General features: G+C 44.3%; 4 protein-coding genes across 6 annotated transcripts, besides 1 other annotated feature; 3 read left to right on the forward strand and 1 right to left on the reverse strand.

Annotated features, from left to right (window-relative positions):
• Nucleotides 1-3,323: 3,323 nt before the first annotated feature.
• Nucleotides 3,324-4,609, forward strand: TSTA_022160 (glycosyl hydrolase, putative; the record flags this gene model as incomplete). Its single annotated transcript, XM_002484349.1, has 3 exons — nt 3,324-3,821; nt 3,890-4,146; nt 4,204-4,609. 3 exons carry the CDS (start codon nt 3,324-3,326, stop codon nt 4,607-4,609), a joined length of 1,161 nt encoding a protein of 386 aa, XP_002484394.1.
• Nucleotides 4,610-5,141: 532 nt separating this feature from the next.
• Nucleotides 5,142-5,170: a microsatellite.
• Nucleotides 5,171-5,334: 164 nt separating this feature from the next.
• On the forward strand, nt 5,335-7,345 carry TSTA_022170 (ribose-phosphate pyrophosphokinase, putative). 3 transcript variants are annotated; one of them, XM_002484350.1, is made up of 9 exons: nt 5,335-5,579; nt 5,671-5,762; nt 5,833-5,978; nt 6,051-6,113; nt 6,173-6,490; nt 6,541-6,676; nt 6,763-6,771; nt 6,833-6,897; nt 6,983-7,345. In XM_002484350.1, exons 1-9 carry the CDS (start codon nt 5,515-5,517, stop codon nt 7,043-7,045), a joined length of 957 nt encoding a protein of 318 aa, XP_002484395.1. In that variant the 5' UTR covers nt 5,335-5,514; the 3' UTR covers nt 7,046-7,345. The 3 variants fall into 3 exon arrangements, with proteins under 3 accessions (XP_002484395.1, XP_002484397.1, XP_002484396.1); XM_002484352.1 differs by having other exon boundaries at nt 5,671-5,978; XM_002484351.1 differs by lacking the exons at nt 6,541-6,676; nt 6,763-6,771; nt 6,833-6,897; nt 6,983-7,345 and having other exon boundaries at nt 6,173-6,537.
• Nucleotides 7,346-7,552: 207 nt separating this feature from the next.
• TSTA_022180 (capsule polysaccharide biosynthesis protein, putative) lies at nt 7,553-8,876 on the reverse strand (the record flags this gene model as incomplete). The annotated part of the gene is made up of 2 exons (XM_002484353.1): nt 7,553-8,772; nt 8,843-8,876. 2 exons carry the CDS (start codon nt 8,874-8,876, stop codon nt 7,553-7,555), a joined length of 1,254 nt encoding a protein of 417 aa, XP_002484398.1.
• Nucleotides 8,877-9,754: 878 nt separating this feature from the next.
• Nucleotides 9,755-11,628, forward strand: TSTA_022190 (cytochrome P450, putative; the record flags this gene model as incomplete). The annotated part of the gene is made up of 6 exons (XM_002484354.1): nt 9,755-9,964; nt 10,028-10,153; nt 10,204-10,288; nt 10,353-10,421; nt 10,490-11,107; nt 11,213-11,628. The coding sequence occupies 6 exons, from the start codon at nt 9,755-9,757 to the stop codon at nt 11,626-11,628; spliced, it is 1,524 nt and encodes a 507-aa protein (XP_002484399.1).
• Between the last annotated feature and the right edge of the window lie 1,996 nt (nt 11,629-13,624).

The following is a 13,624-nucleotide window of genomic DNA, read 5'->3' on the forward strand; positions in this document are numbered from 1 at the left end:
CTTCGGGCTCTTTCTACTTTTGGTGTTCCTTTTGTTTGCAAAAGGACATCGAGCCGCAGACCTGAGGTGGGACACTGGACTCCCTATTAGAATTTCTTCCCACGATAGGTTGACTATGAACAATCCTGTGTCAGGCTATGAGCTCCAGATCCATGGATGTCAATGCCGTTATCCCATCTGGATATTCAGTTTTGGTGCATTTTAATCTAGTGAACCGTATCTTCTCTATGATCCCTCATTATCAGACATCAGGCGTATGTTTCGTCGAACCAAATCCCCTACAAAGCATACGATTCAGCTTATTTCAATATTTCCGGCAATTGATTGTGCTATTTGACCTTGAACTTCGTTCATATGTTCAAATTATTTGAATAGTATACAATCTTGGAAACCTTGGAAACGTGCAAGTAACCGGAACAGAAGTAAAACGAACAAGTTCGATATAGCAACATTTATATCTTCCATCTTGATAGGGTCTACCAACCTGATAAGTAATGCGCCTCTTGCCACCAATCGCATTCTGGGGTAGCCGCATCGTCAGGAACTGGCATACCGCGTTGAATTGACCACAAGGTTGAACTTTCTCCATACAGTGGCAGCTTTGGCACATCCAGTCCGTCCAGGATACCAGATTTGGCAAATTTTGTGAATAGTCGCTGCATTTGTCGTGCTAGTGTAATATTCACTATCCCGTCGTCGTTGAAGAATGTGTAATACAAGTCCCGTGCATGCAGTCCAGGCACGACATCAGATAAGTATCTTCTTGCTCCAATGCGTTTACATGCAAGGTCAATGTACCTCGTGTTGCAGACGAATGCCGCATCAGTCATGGTCTGTATTTCACGAGCGTTTTCAGTTAGGTATTGCTGACTTCCATTGAATACCAGCGGACAAAGAACGGTTTTTACATATTCAATTACTGAATCTGTGGCATCTGGGATAATTTGTTGAAGGCATTCTAGAAAGTAGCCTGATGGATTGAAAACCCAAGGTCAACTATGGGAAGCGAGTTTTATGCTGCACTGTATGATAATGAACTCTTTATATATAGACTTGAGTTTGTAAGAGCAAAGGTAATATGAGAATTGCTGAAGACTTGTGGGTTCACCAGAGAGTTACTTGGGAATTTAAACAGTCCTCTTATTGATATAAATTGGCTTTTATGGCATTGTCTCGGCGATTTATGCGATCAATTTACTAGCGACATCTCCAGTTCTGCTACGCCGGGTAAAACAAAGCCATGGAGGCAAGTAGCATCCATGGATCTAAGGTCGAGTCCATTCTTTTGTACATTCTTCTTTGCCTCCCACGTGTTATCCTGTGTCTCGAGTAGACCAGGACGTGTATTCAGAGTACTGCGGGACTTATTATTTGGAAGTTGTGGTTGTCAGTTCTTGAACAAAGAGACGAAATTATCAAATTAGGAAATTAGGGCTAAATCGACTGGTCTCGAATGTGGTTCGGTGGGTTATCATCTCTTTATTTTTTGTCTTTCACGTTTATTTTCCTACACGCAGTATAACCATATTTTTGAAAGGAGACGATATGCTGAGACGAGCTGATTAATAGAATTTAGTCGGCTAAATATTGCTAGCCGAAGCAAACTCATCCCCTAAAGCCAAGTCACCATGGCATTGGGAACCTCCTAGCATTAGAATCTCGTCACAAAGACCATAATCAAACGGTGTCCACTTTTTACCAGATTTTCCAGTCGTCTTATAGACTCCCAAGCTATCAATTCATCGACAATAATCCTTCATGTGCTACTTACGTCGAACGAGAATACCAAAACATCTACCAGATCATTTCCATGCTGTTCTCAGAGCGTAACCCTTGACCACTGAGCTATTACCGATGAGATCCCTGGCACTTTAGCTATTGTTAGGTTACTTATATGCCCCAAAGTACATAGCAACTGAGTGAGGATATGGAATTGCCTGAAATATAGGATTGGGGTTAGGGCGCACATCATACTGATTTAGAAACCCCTGAAACCATCAAGCTCGACGATCTTCATATCTAAAGCCACCAACACGTGGCCTGTAGAGATGAACGGTGATTTAGGAAGGACTCGATATTCAATATTCCGAGTCAGAAAAGCATGTTGTACTAATCACTGACCGTTGCCAACAATTATTGTGTGGATGTAACCTCCCAATTATCATGAAACTACTAGGTCAGTTATCCTTTTAGACCTCATGCAGGCCATCGGTCTTCTGGAGTCACTCGTATGCCATGGTAGTAATTTGTGCGACTTAGCCGGACAAATCAAAGGGGAGGAAAACAGATTTCCAAGTTATTTTCAGTAGTGGCAAATGATCAACTTAATCAACTCGGAGATGGTTGTTCGGATGCGTCTGTTACACCGTGTTGAGTCATTTACCCCCGTGCCTTATCACAGAATATGCATATTATCATCTCGGGTACCAAGCGCAAGAAGCTGGTCGGCGATGCTAGAGCTTTCGGCAGAATGCGTACATGAGAACATATTATACTGGTCTTGTTTACACTTGGGATTCATCCTCCCTTTGTTGAGTCCCTAGATGGCACTCGACAAGATCTATCTCGTAAGTAGGGTGTGCATGGGGTTTTAAAGTTGACTATGTCCTACGTAGTCATGTCTTCTTTTCACATCGCAATTGCTTACAGCCTAATTTCTGAGGTGATTATGTCAATGGATTGCAAATATTATTTGATTTATACCGTGGGTTTATTGCAAAGCACGTAGTAATTATTTAGTAACGGGTTGTAAGATTTGCGCTGACGGTCCCCCTCGTTCCGGCATCATTGACAAACCAATCAGTGAAAGAACCACAGCGTATGGTTGGATGTCTTGAAAAATGACTTAGAAATACTAGTACGTTTGTACGTAGCGCTTTGGTTAAGGACGTCACCGGTTATTGCTCCAATGACTATACATTAGTACCTGGCACTAGTGCACATGAGGGTCATCCTTGTCCGCGGCGCTAAAATGTTGGTAGGAAGAGTTCATGTTCCTGTTCTTACTCGTCCTCGCTTGGATCTTGTCAGACGGAAAGGAGTCAAGCGAGTGTTGGAATGTAACACACTCATCGCGGGACGTAGAACGCAATACTTGGAATGCGCCACTGCCGGTTTATCTGCTACATGACGCGGAACATGCCACACCATCCATGCCTATGCAAATTTCCGACATACCAGGACCGGTGAATTCTAGCCGCCTAATGACCACGATATTCCCATAAATGGCCAGTTCACAGGAGGACTTGTATAAAAGGCCAAAGAGCTCCTACTCGTAAACATGGATGGGACCAGAGAATGCAAGACAAGCAAAAGTGGCTGCAATGGCACCCAAGTCCAGTTCCCTTGCTTCTGCCGTGCTGTTACTCATAGCAGAGGCCACTGCACAGGTCTCGAATGCACACGTAGCCTTTACAACACTTCAAGAATGGTACAATCCTTCAACTGGTTTGTGGGATACTGCTGGATGGTGGAATGGCGCCAATTCCATGACAGTCATCGCAGACCTTGCGGCAGTTGATGCTAGTATTGTCCAGGATGCAATTCAGATTTTCGAAACAACATTTAGTGTTGCTCCATCGGTTAATCCAAGCGCTGGCATCGAGAAGAATATAACCGCCCATGGCATCATGCAGACAACCTACCCGGCTGGATGGCCTGATGATACGATCGTTGCTACAGCTGACCCTACAAACTCCACGTCCTGGCTGGACGGTGCAAATGACGACGCAGAATGGTGGGGTTTGGCCTGGATTGCTGCGTACGATGTAACGGGGAACGAGACATACTTGAACTTAGCGGAGGGTATTTTCAACCAGATTGTGGGTTTAAAGACCGTCGTATCGTGTCCGCTTGCTGGGTTGAATATACTGACTCAACTCTGCTGTAGGCTAGCGGATGGGGGACGAATTGCGGAAACGGTGGCATCTATTGGGAGACCACTAATCACTATGTCAACGCCATTGCCAGTGAACTCTTTATTTCACTAGCTGCACATCTCGCCAATAGGGTGTCTGATAGCGCTTCGACGTATATTGCATGGGCAGAAGAGGCATGGAATTGGTTTGCAGCCACTGGAATGATTAATTCGGAAGGCACCATCAACGATGGCTTAACAAGCGACTGTGTCAACAATGGACAGCCAGTGTACGTTTCTTGAGCCAAGAGTCATTTCACGATTGATCGATTAACGGAGCTTCACAGATGGTCTTATAACCAAGGCGTTATCCTCGGTGGCCTGGCCGAACTCAATAGAGCGTCACCGAACCAGTCATACATCCACTCAGCGAACACTATTGCTCAAGCCGCCATCGCGGCGCTCGCCGACTCGGACCATGTTATTCATGATACATGTGAACCTAATTGCGCCCCAGACGCCACTCAGTTCAAAGGAATATTCATACGGAACTTACTACTCTTACATCGAGCGTCTCCACATGACCTCTATAGAGAGGTGATTGAAGCCTGCGCGACTAGCATCTGGGCAAATGACCGTGATACATCCACCAATCAACTTAGCATTGACTGGGCAGGACCATATGTGTCCTCAGCCAACTCTTCAACACACAGCTCTGCGATGGACGCACTTGTAGCGGTTATTTCGGTCTAGCTGTTTGTCCGAAATAGTGCTTTTCGCGCTATCGGCATCTAAGCCCGCTGAGGTCATCTTCATTCCAAACTCTGTAAATGATGCGTTGACATTATTGGGATGTCCGAAAGGCAGTCTATTTCTTCATGCAATATTGTTGCTCACATATATTCAATTTAATACGCTTGACGATCTGAACGAGTGACGTTCGGGACATCTGGAGCCTGAAAAGGAACATGAAAACAAGGATGGGGAGCATCGAATGCTACAGTAGCAGCTCGGATGCTAATTTTGTAGACGGGGAAATAACCGAGCAGACTATCTGGGACGTGGTGTATGTTAGACCATGTTCGTAAGCTTTTAGGTTGTGTTTAGATGCATAGACTGAGGCATCCTGAGAGCTAAAAGCTGTTGTATGGATTGGAATGGGGCCCCTAAAGTGACACACCGTGATGGTGACACGCTAACTGTATTCGGCCCTTTAGAATAGTCAACAAAAGCACATGCCAATCGCAAATTCCGTCAAAAAACAACGAATCAGAGCGAAAGACCATAGCCCTAGCCCTAGCCCTAGCCCTAACCTTTTTCGGTGAGATGATTGGATGTGTAATGTATGCAATATGATTGGACAACCGCTGCTCAGTTTGTCTTACCGCCTATGTTGTCATCCAGTCACGTGCTGCTATGGTTTATCAAAAATGGCAGAATAGTTTGCAATTTTCTGCCTGTTTCTTCCGGATGCAGTCACACATTCCAGTCTCAGTTGTGGTATAACAGCAATTGGATCCAGGATTTTATGGACGCTACATCCTCATATTGTCCCGTATGTGGATGACCGCAGTAGAGCACGCCACACCTCGCCAGTCATCAAATACTCTAGCGGAAATCCAACGCATAAATCTTGAAGGAGCCTTTCCGAGGGAACCATGAATGAAATCAAGTTGATTTCCGGGACATCCCATCCCGATCTCAGTGCAAAGGTTGCAGACCGGTACGTCTGACAAAAGGCATCAAAAAGATTTTGCAGTTTTCGAGTCGAGACATGATTGTTCCCTTCGCTGACTTCCAACCCTTCCCATCAGGCTTGGCATCAGTCTGACAAATACCCTTTGTCAACCCTCTTCCATTGGGGAAATTAGCGTCAGTATCGGAGAGTCGGTCCGAGGTGATGATGGTACGCTTCTTTGACGCGGGGTCGAAAACTTCCTCGCTCTTTCCAGCTCCTGATTAATGTCTCAATGAAGTTTATATTCTGCAATCCACCGCTCCTGGAACTGTCAACGATGGACTCATGGAGCTACTTAACCTGATACACGCCTGCCGTACTGCATCAGCACGGTCTATTACTGCTGTAATCCCAAATTACCCCTACGCACGGCAGGATAAGAAAGTATGGTCGCGAATATCTTAACTACTTTCTGTATAAGTTAACTCACACAATCCCTGCTTACGCAAACTTCAGGACAAATCGCGCGCCCCAATCTCTGCGCGATTGGTGGCAAATATGCTGCAGTCAGCAGGGACTGTAAGTGATCCATCACATTTGGCAGAAGACAGTCACCCTGACTTGACATCTCCTGCCAGACACATGTCATTACCATGGATTTGCATGCCTCGCAAATTCAGGGCTTCTTCAACGTGCCCGTTGATAACCTGTTCGCTGAGCCGTGTGTCTTGGATTGGGTAAAGAGAAACGTTGATGCTAGTAACTGTGTTATTGTCTCGCCGGATGCTGGTGGTGCGAAGCGAGTAGCAAGTTTGGCTGACAGACTAGGGGTTGGCTTTGCTCTCATTCATAAAGAACGACCACGACCAAATGTCGTGGGACGCATGATTTTGGTTGGAGACGTTTCCAATAGAACTGCTATTCTCATTGATGATATGGCAGATACTTGTGGAACAGTATGGTAAACGTGTATAGATATTCTTCAAACTGCTAATGTTTGACATAGCTTGCAAAGGCGGCCTCGACACTTGAAGAGCATGGCGCAAGAGAAGTTTATGCCATTGTGACTCACGGGGTTTTGAGCGGGTCAGCGATTGAGACGATCAATAACTCTTGCCTGTCCGGCTTGGTTGTCACCAATAGTATGTCCAGTGGTTTATTCTCTCTTTGCTTGTGTCTGTTGACTTCGTCCTTCTACAACGATGCTAACGTTTCAAATTGTTCCCAGCTGTTCCATGTAAGGATTCTAGGTCAACTTAGGTTCCTAATATTGAATACTAATCGCAATCCTAATGTAGTGGGCGACAAAATTGCACGATGCCCGAAAATTAAGGTTATTGATGTTTCAGGAGTTTTAGCTGAGGTATGTGTGAGGCCTGGTATTCGCTATCCAACGGATGGTAGAGTCGTTCGCATATCAGTGCTAACCGGACACACTCTCATCGTAGGCTGTACGAAGAACTCACAACGGCGAATCCGTTTCATATCTATTCAACAACGTCTCATATTGAGCATCACTCGAGGATGTGGTTGAGCACGCATTTCGCTGATTCGGCTCAGGGAATCATAAAAGGTAGCTTGCTATTTGTCTCATTAGCGTGCGGATGCTTTTAGAATGCACGTACTCAATCAATACGGGACCTGAAATGATCAGTGGAGCCAAGTATAGGAAATTCCTAAAAGGGGTAGCGAATTGCTTGGGATTTTGCTCACACGTTCTCGGTACATTTTACCCAAGCTTCCTTGGTTTTATACACCGAACATGTGTGGAAATGCCATCGTAATGAAAGATCTCGCCTGATTTAGATAAGCGTCATAGAAGAAAAATAGAGAAGGAACATTTTACCGTACGAATAATAATACTTATCAAAGTCGTTGATTGGTCTTTGACTCCATGTAGGCTCTTTTCAGCACCTTGCATATGTATGAGTGATAGATAATATGATACTCTGAATCTTCGAATAGATAACATCAAGTCTAACAACCTCATGTCTGATGTAGTGCCTACGACCGCGGTCCTAGGTAAGGACTCCCTCTGGTTCCCTATAGGGTTGGAGGACGGCAATATTAAAGGTCTTTTCCGACGAGGAGGGTACCGGTGCTGGATGCACGATCCGTGTTTGATCAAAGTGAATGCTGCCATAACGAAGGAAAGCGGCAAATGTTCCTGGTTCAATGTCCTTATCGTGATTGTCCTTGTGGTCCCAAATATCTGCAAGGAAAGAATCGAGAGCACCTGGAGGGCCATGTGAGAGCTTCATTGTCGATGTGTTGGCCAGCAAGTCGAGAACAAAATCATTAGCTTCATGGTACAACTCTGTTTTCTCCGAGTCATCTTCGACATCTTTCTTCGTGCTCAAAAGCTCGAACTGTCTTTTACCATTCCATGCGGTCAGAAGTTGAAACTTCCATGTCTCAGTCATTGCTGGGAGCATAAAAATATTCTCCCGATGATACTTTGGTCCATCAAATCCATCAATATGATCCACGAGCTTGCGTAAACGTTCGAAACACTGGAAATGACCCAGATAATCGGTGAAATCTTCGGGTCCAATTTTCAATGCACCGGGCAGGTTGAGATGGTTAGTTGGTGCGTAAAGGATAGGTAAATGATTTAACAATGGGTGTCTATGTAGACCAGTTTGTTCAGTTCGGCCATTCTTCCAAACTTCCATGTATATATCGTGCCATCGCTTGATAAATCCGTTGCCCCGTTTCGCCGCAATAAAGCCATTGAGCATATTTGTTGCCCCTGGATTGATCTCTATTGACATCCCAGCCATCTCATAAGGATTTAGAGGATCTTCAATAGCATTCCAGCAAATATCGTCCAAATGTCGAAAGAGCATCATGCCCACGTCCATCCAAACACCTCCATATATATATAGAAGTGGTAAACGTACCATATCGCCAGAATGTGGTCCAATATTGGGTCCTGTCATCGATCCGACATTGAAAGCTTCGGGCAGGTATTTGGCCGGCACGAACTTTGAGATATTTACATCTGAACCATGTACTTTGTCCAAAACACGCACTGTCCACGATGGTCCCAGACGGCGAACCCAATTTATGACATTGCGCTGCGTCCATGGGTGCATTGAATCAAATCCTGTATTCCAAAAAGCCCAAACATTCTTATCGGACGATGTCACTTCTTTGAAAGTCTTTAACTGCGCGGCGATATCATCATCAGATCGTAGGTCAATCCTTGATTCGGGTATATACACCAGGCCGGGGCCTGGTGAAGACCCTTGTGTGACCTGGTTCGGCATTAGGTATCTAAAGGAAACAGCGAATATTTCTGGTACTTATTCCTGCAAGGCGTGAATCTCTCCCAGCCATGAGTGGAAGGTTGTTATAAAATAGGTTCCTATGTACTATTTATTCGAAGTCAAACTAGACATACGTAGGTATTTAACGGGAGGGGCGCACTTGCTTCTGTAGTATTCAACCTGCATTATCCAAGTCTCTTGAAACATTACTAGCGTACGAACACCTTCCAGAAAGGATTATAACTTTCGTAAATATGCTCTGGCCCCGAGACGACAGATTCGTATTCTATGAAGCATTGTTGGTTCAAGGTAGGATGGGCAAGGGCTTGAGCTGAGACCTTTCACGTAATTAATGACTGAACTATCTAAGGTGTAACATGTTGTGCTAACCTCAAATACGACAAGACATTCCCTAGATATGGTAGATGTAACATTGATAGCTTTACCTACCTATGTCGCAGCAAAGTACTAGCCCCAACGCCGTTCTTCTCGATCAATAATATTGTACGATTAATAATAAGGTCCTAGAAATTTGACTCACACTCACCTAATTCAATGTAACTCCGCCAGGCCTAGTATTCCATACGTTCTAGTACTCAGACTAAAATAGCGACCATGTACAAATCCCCGCAGATTACGCTGACTTAATATCGTTATCTGAGGCTGTCAGTTCGTAGCCCCACGTTACATGTAGCTCTAATAATCCTGAAGAATAGTACAATAACATGAAAGCTGAGTTAGTCGTAAATTATATTGTGACTTTCTTGGTATTATGGTGATGTTGTCCACTTTTGCTTTTCGAAGAGATACGACATCTTCGCACCTTGCCCAGAGATCTACGCTTGTTGAGCTGTGTTTCGGAATAATCAGAACATGGGCTTTGACCCAACTGTAGTTCCCCTTGTACAACGCAACTCATAGACCTGCTCAATCAAGACTCATACAATCATGGACCTCGAAAACTCACTCGTGTCTACCTTTGGCGCCCTTGCTTTAACAACAGTACTACTTGCGGGAGTGATAATCTGGTCTCTTTTCTTCACCGGTCCGAAAACATTTAATTATCCTATATATGGCGCTGAAGGCGAGAAGCCCAGTACCCTGATGCGTAAATTTCAGCATCAAGCAGACATTCTTTTGGTTGATGCTTACAAGAAGGTATCGAGCCTCATTAAGTCATCTTCTTCAGCATACGAAAACTGGACTAACTACGGCCGATAGTTTCGGGGCGGTATTTTTCAACTGTATACGCCTGATGGGGTTCGTCTTTTTCTACCTAGAAAGTATGCACAGGAACTGAAGGGGTACAATCGAGAGGAACTGAGTGGTATGAAAGCGCTCGCAGATGTGAGTATAAATCCCATCTTAGACAAGGGGTTCAGCTCTGACAAAATTAGCGTCACTTGGGCCAATATACTACCATCGACCACGAAAGCCCATATATGTTGAATGCCATAAAACTTGACCTAAACCAAAAATTAGGTATTTATTCCCAGTGATTCGCTAGTTCTCAATACCATAATGCTAAAAGAGTACAAATAACCAGGGCAATTCGTTACCGATGTGCAAAATGAAGTTGCCCAGGTTATTAATACTACATTTCCGGCTTGTGAAGGTAACAACCCCAATGTTCCAGTTCCCATTCACATTCTCCCTTCTGCTTTCATAACTGATATCATTCAGACTGGACACCGGTCAATTTGAATGATTTACTTCTTCGAATCATCTCCCAGGCGTCAGCCAGGATATTTGTTGGTCCATCTCTGAACCGCAGCAAAGAGTGGTTGGATTTAAGTGAGAAATTCGCAACAGACGTGATGATCGGAGGGGAGAAGCTCAAAGGCTGGAGGCCCATTCTCCGTCCAATTGCACAATACCTTATTCCGGAAGTTCGGCGGATTCAAGCCGATCATGAAGAAGCATATCAAATGCTGCGTCCTGTTCTGGAGGCAAGGGAAAAAGAGGAGGCTGAGAAGGGAGATCACTACGAGAGGCCAAATGACATGTTGGAATGGATCAGAACGAGAGCTACCAAGAACAACGACAAATCAGTGGACTATCGGGAGCAGGCAAAAATACAGTTGCTGACAGCGACCGCCGCTATTCACACAACCCGCCTCGCTACACTCCATGTCTTATTTGATTTGGCTGCCAGGCCGGAGTATATTGATCCTCTCCGTGAAGAACTGCAACAAGTTCTAGCCGAGACAGATGGGCCTTTAACAAAGCAGACGCTTACGCATTTGAAAAAACTCGATAGTTTTATGAAAGAGTCTCAACGGCACAATCCTCCATCACTCGGTATGTAAATTTAATCTTTAAGGAAGCTACTTCAGCTGCGTCCCCACGTCTATAAGTGTTTGTCAATTGTGTAGAGCATTCACTGACCGAGGCTTGGAATTGCAGCAACATTTCAGCGGAAAGTTCTTACCCCTGTCAAGCTCTCCAATGGTCTTGAACTACCCAGGGGCGTCATTGTACAATGCAATACTGGAGTTCTCGATGAAGTGCCTGAGAGTTGGGGTGATCCCCATGCCTTTGATGGATTTCGCTTCTATAAGTTAAGGAGCAAGCCAGAGGACGCGCATAAATATCAGTTTGCCAGCATTTCTCTCGAGTCTATGGAGTTTGGTCTCGGCAAGGACGCCTGTCCCGGACGTTTTTTTGCCACGAATCAAATCAAAATCATCCTTGCACACCTAATTCTTTACTATGATTTGGCTCTGGAGAAGCCTGATCTTGGACGGCCGAAGAATTTCATGTTTGAGGTCAATGTCCTAGCGGATCCTACAGCTAGGTTGCTGTTGAAACGAAGGGCTTGACCACTTAAGTGATTCAGGTATCGCAATTACCTAGGTACTAATATTATCTCAGGACTTGTCAAACCCGCATAAGGCACTCTAGTTCATCAGAGGACAATGGAGAGAAAGGTCTCGGAACTTTACGGTGAAGATGCAATCACCACCTAGTATCTTTCTCGTCTGCTCAATTTCGAATATCACTTCCTTATCGTATGTAGCGATATCTCTTTATCATAATGTTACATATTCAAATATATATACGCAATATTTGACCAACTTGGAAAACCTAAATCCCACTGCAACTCAGCTCGGTCGACTGCGACAGCGGCACCTAGCCGGCGTTGGTAAGGATATGTTCATGCCAAACTGAACTGAAGAACTATGATCAAGCTAACTTGGGAGGTCGATACGATAGATTTGCGGAAAAGTAACTTGGCCTGCAGAAGTTGGGTCTTTCATGTGATTTCGGAGTGGGCAAGCAACGAGAATTCCAAAACCCGGACGTACTATGCCCCAAAGTCAAACAAGTTGGACCCAAAATTCTGTACGTAAAACACTTTTTGACTTCTTGGCGGCGGACCGATGAGCCATGGCAGTCAATTGCCTATGAAGGGCATAGACAGATATGAGCTGGTATCCACTCTTCTTCAGTTACGTGTCTCAGTCCCTGAGACAGTTGTAGATGGTAGATAATTTAATACTTATCCAAGAAGGAAGCTACTATTAAGCTTCCTTCAAGGCCCATGAGCCTACCTAGGTACAGAATGGTTGTCATTTGATGGTAAACAGAAAACCACGTTCTGTAGAAGGTAGGATCATTATTCAGCGTCACCCAACTCGTCTATCCGTAATTCTATTTGCTAGTATCTAGCCGCCTCTTTGAGAACCCAACGATGCGGGATAAATAATAGCTGTGTCTGATTGGCTGTATATCGTATCAGTATATGGATTGATCGTTCCATCTCATGTCCTATCGCGGTCACGATTACTGATGTCTTTTCCCCAAGTGATGGTTACATCTGAAGTGGGCCGAGTGCTGTTATGCACAGTTCCTATTCTATCCTTGCGCCTCTTACATTGCATGGACAATGATATATGGATTAAAAATGCTACTAGTATTGGAAAGCTGTTTATTTAAACTTTGTAGAAGCCCCGTTTGACACTATCATCGATTTACGTATACAAAGCTATTGATTTTTTCCCGAAGATGTAGATTACCTAAAATACCAGATCAAGAAACCTAGCCATTTAAGGAGTGGCATTGGTATTGAGTGTTTGATAGTTGCTTTACTAGGGCTTATACAGTGGTTTGATATACAACTCTGCTTAGTAGCTTTTACCTAGGTGCGTTTGCTGACTGATGGTACGCCATATTGTAACAGTGAATTAGACAAGACGTGCAACTAGAATAACGCAAGTTTCAGCTGAATAAATAGTGTCTCCATAGTGATATAGATAGTGATAAATACCCGAGGTCTGACTTCAGTTTGATATCAACCTCTCCTGTCGTATCCAAAAACCAAACCCCTTCAAAGTACCACAAGATATGGCCCCGGATATTAACAGAGTGACAGAAGTGCTCACAGGGCAGCCTTCAAATATTCCTTCTACCTCTGTTGTCAAACAAACCCATAAAACGGAGCCAATATCTGAACTAGAAAAGAAGCAATTACTTTCCCGCCTCGAAGGAAAGAAACTTCTGGTCCCAGATTTGATATCACTTCTTCCGGGATGGAGATATGGCTTGCATCCAGATGTTGATCCCGTAAATGAGGAGCTTGATGAATGGCTGAAGACGTGACAAACCCAGCGAGTGACTACATCTCAAAGTTAACGCTCATTACTGATTAGACTCGTGTACAATGTAGGGTTAAAGTTGAGGAAGTAAAGAAAATTAAACATCGGGCTCGAGGTAACTATACTTGGCTTACGGCAACTTATTACTCGGATGCACCAAAGGAAAAGCTGCTCCTCCTATCTCAGTTTCTTTATTGGGTTCGTATTGTCGTACTCGATA

This window comes from Talaromyces stipitatus, genomic scaffold (assembly GCF_000003125.1).
Source record: "Talaromyces stipitatus ATCC 10500 scf_1105507295549 genomic scaffold, whole genome shotgun sequence".
Classification (NCBI taxonomy): Eukaryota; Fungi; Ascomycota; class Eurotiomycetes; order Eurotiales; family Trichocomaceae; genus Talaromyces; species Talaromyces stipitatus.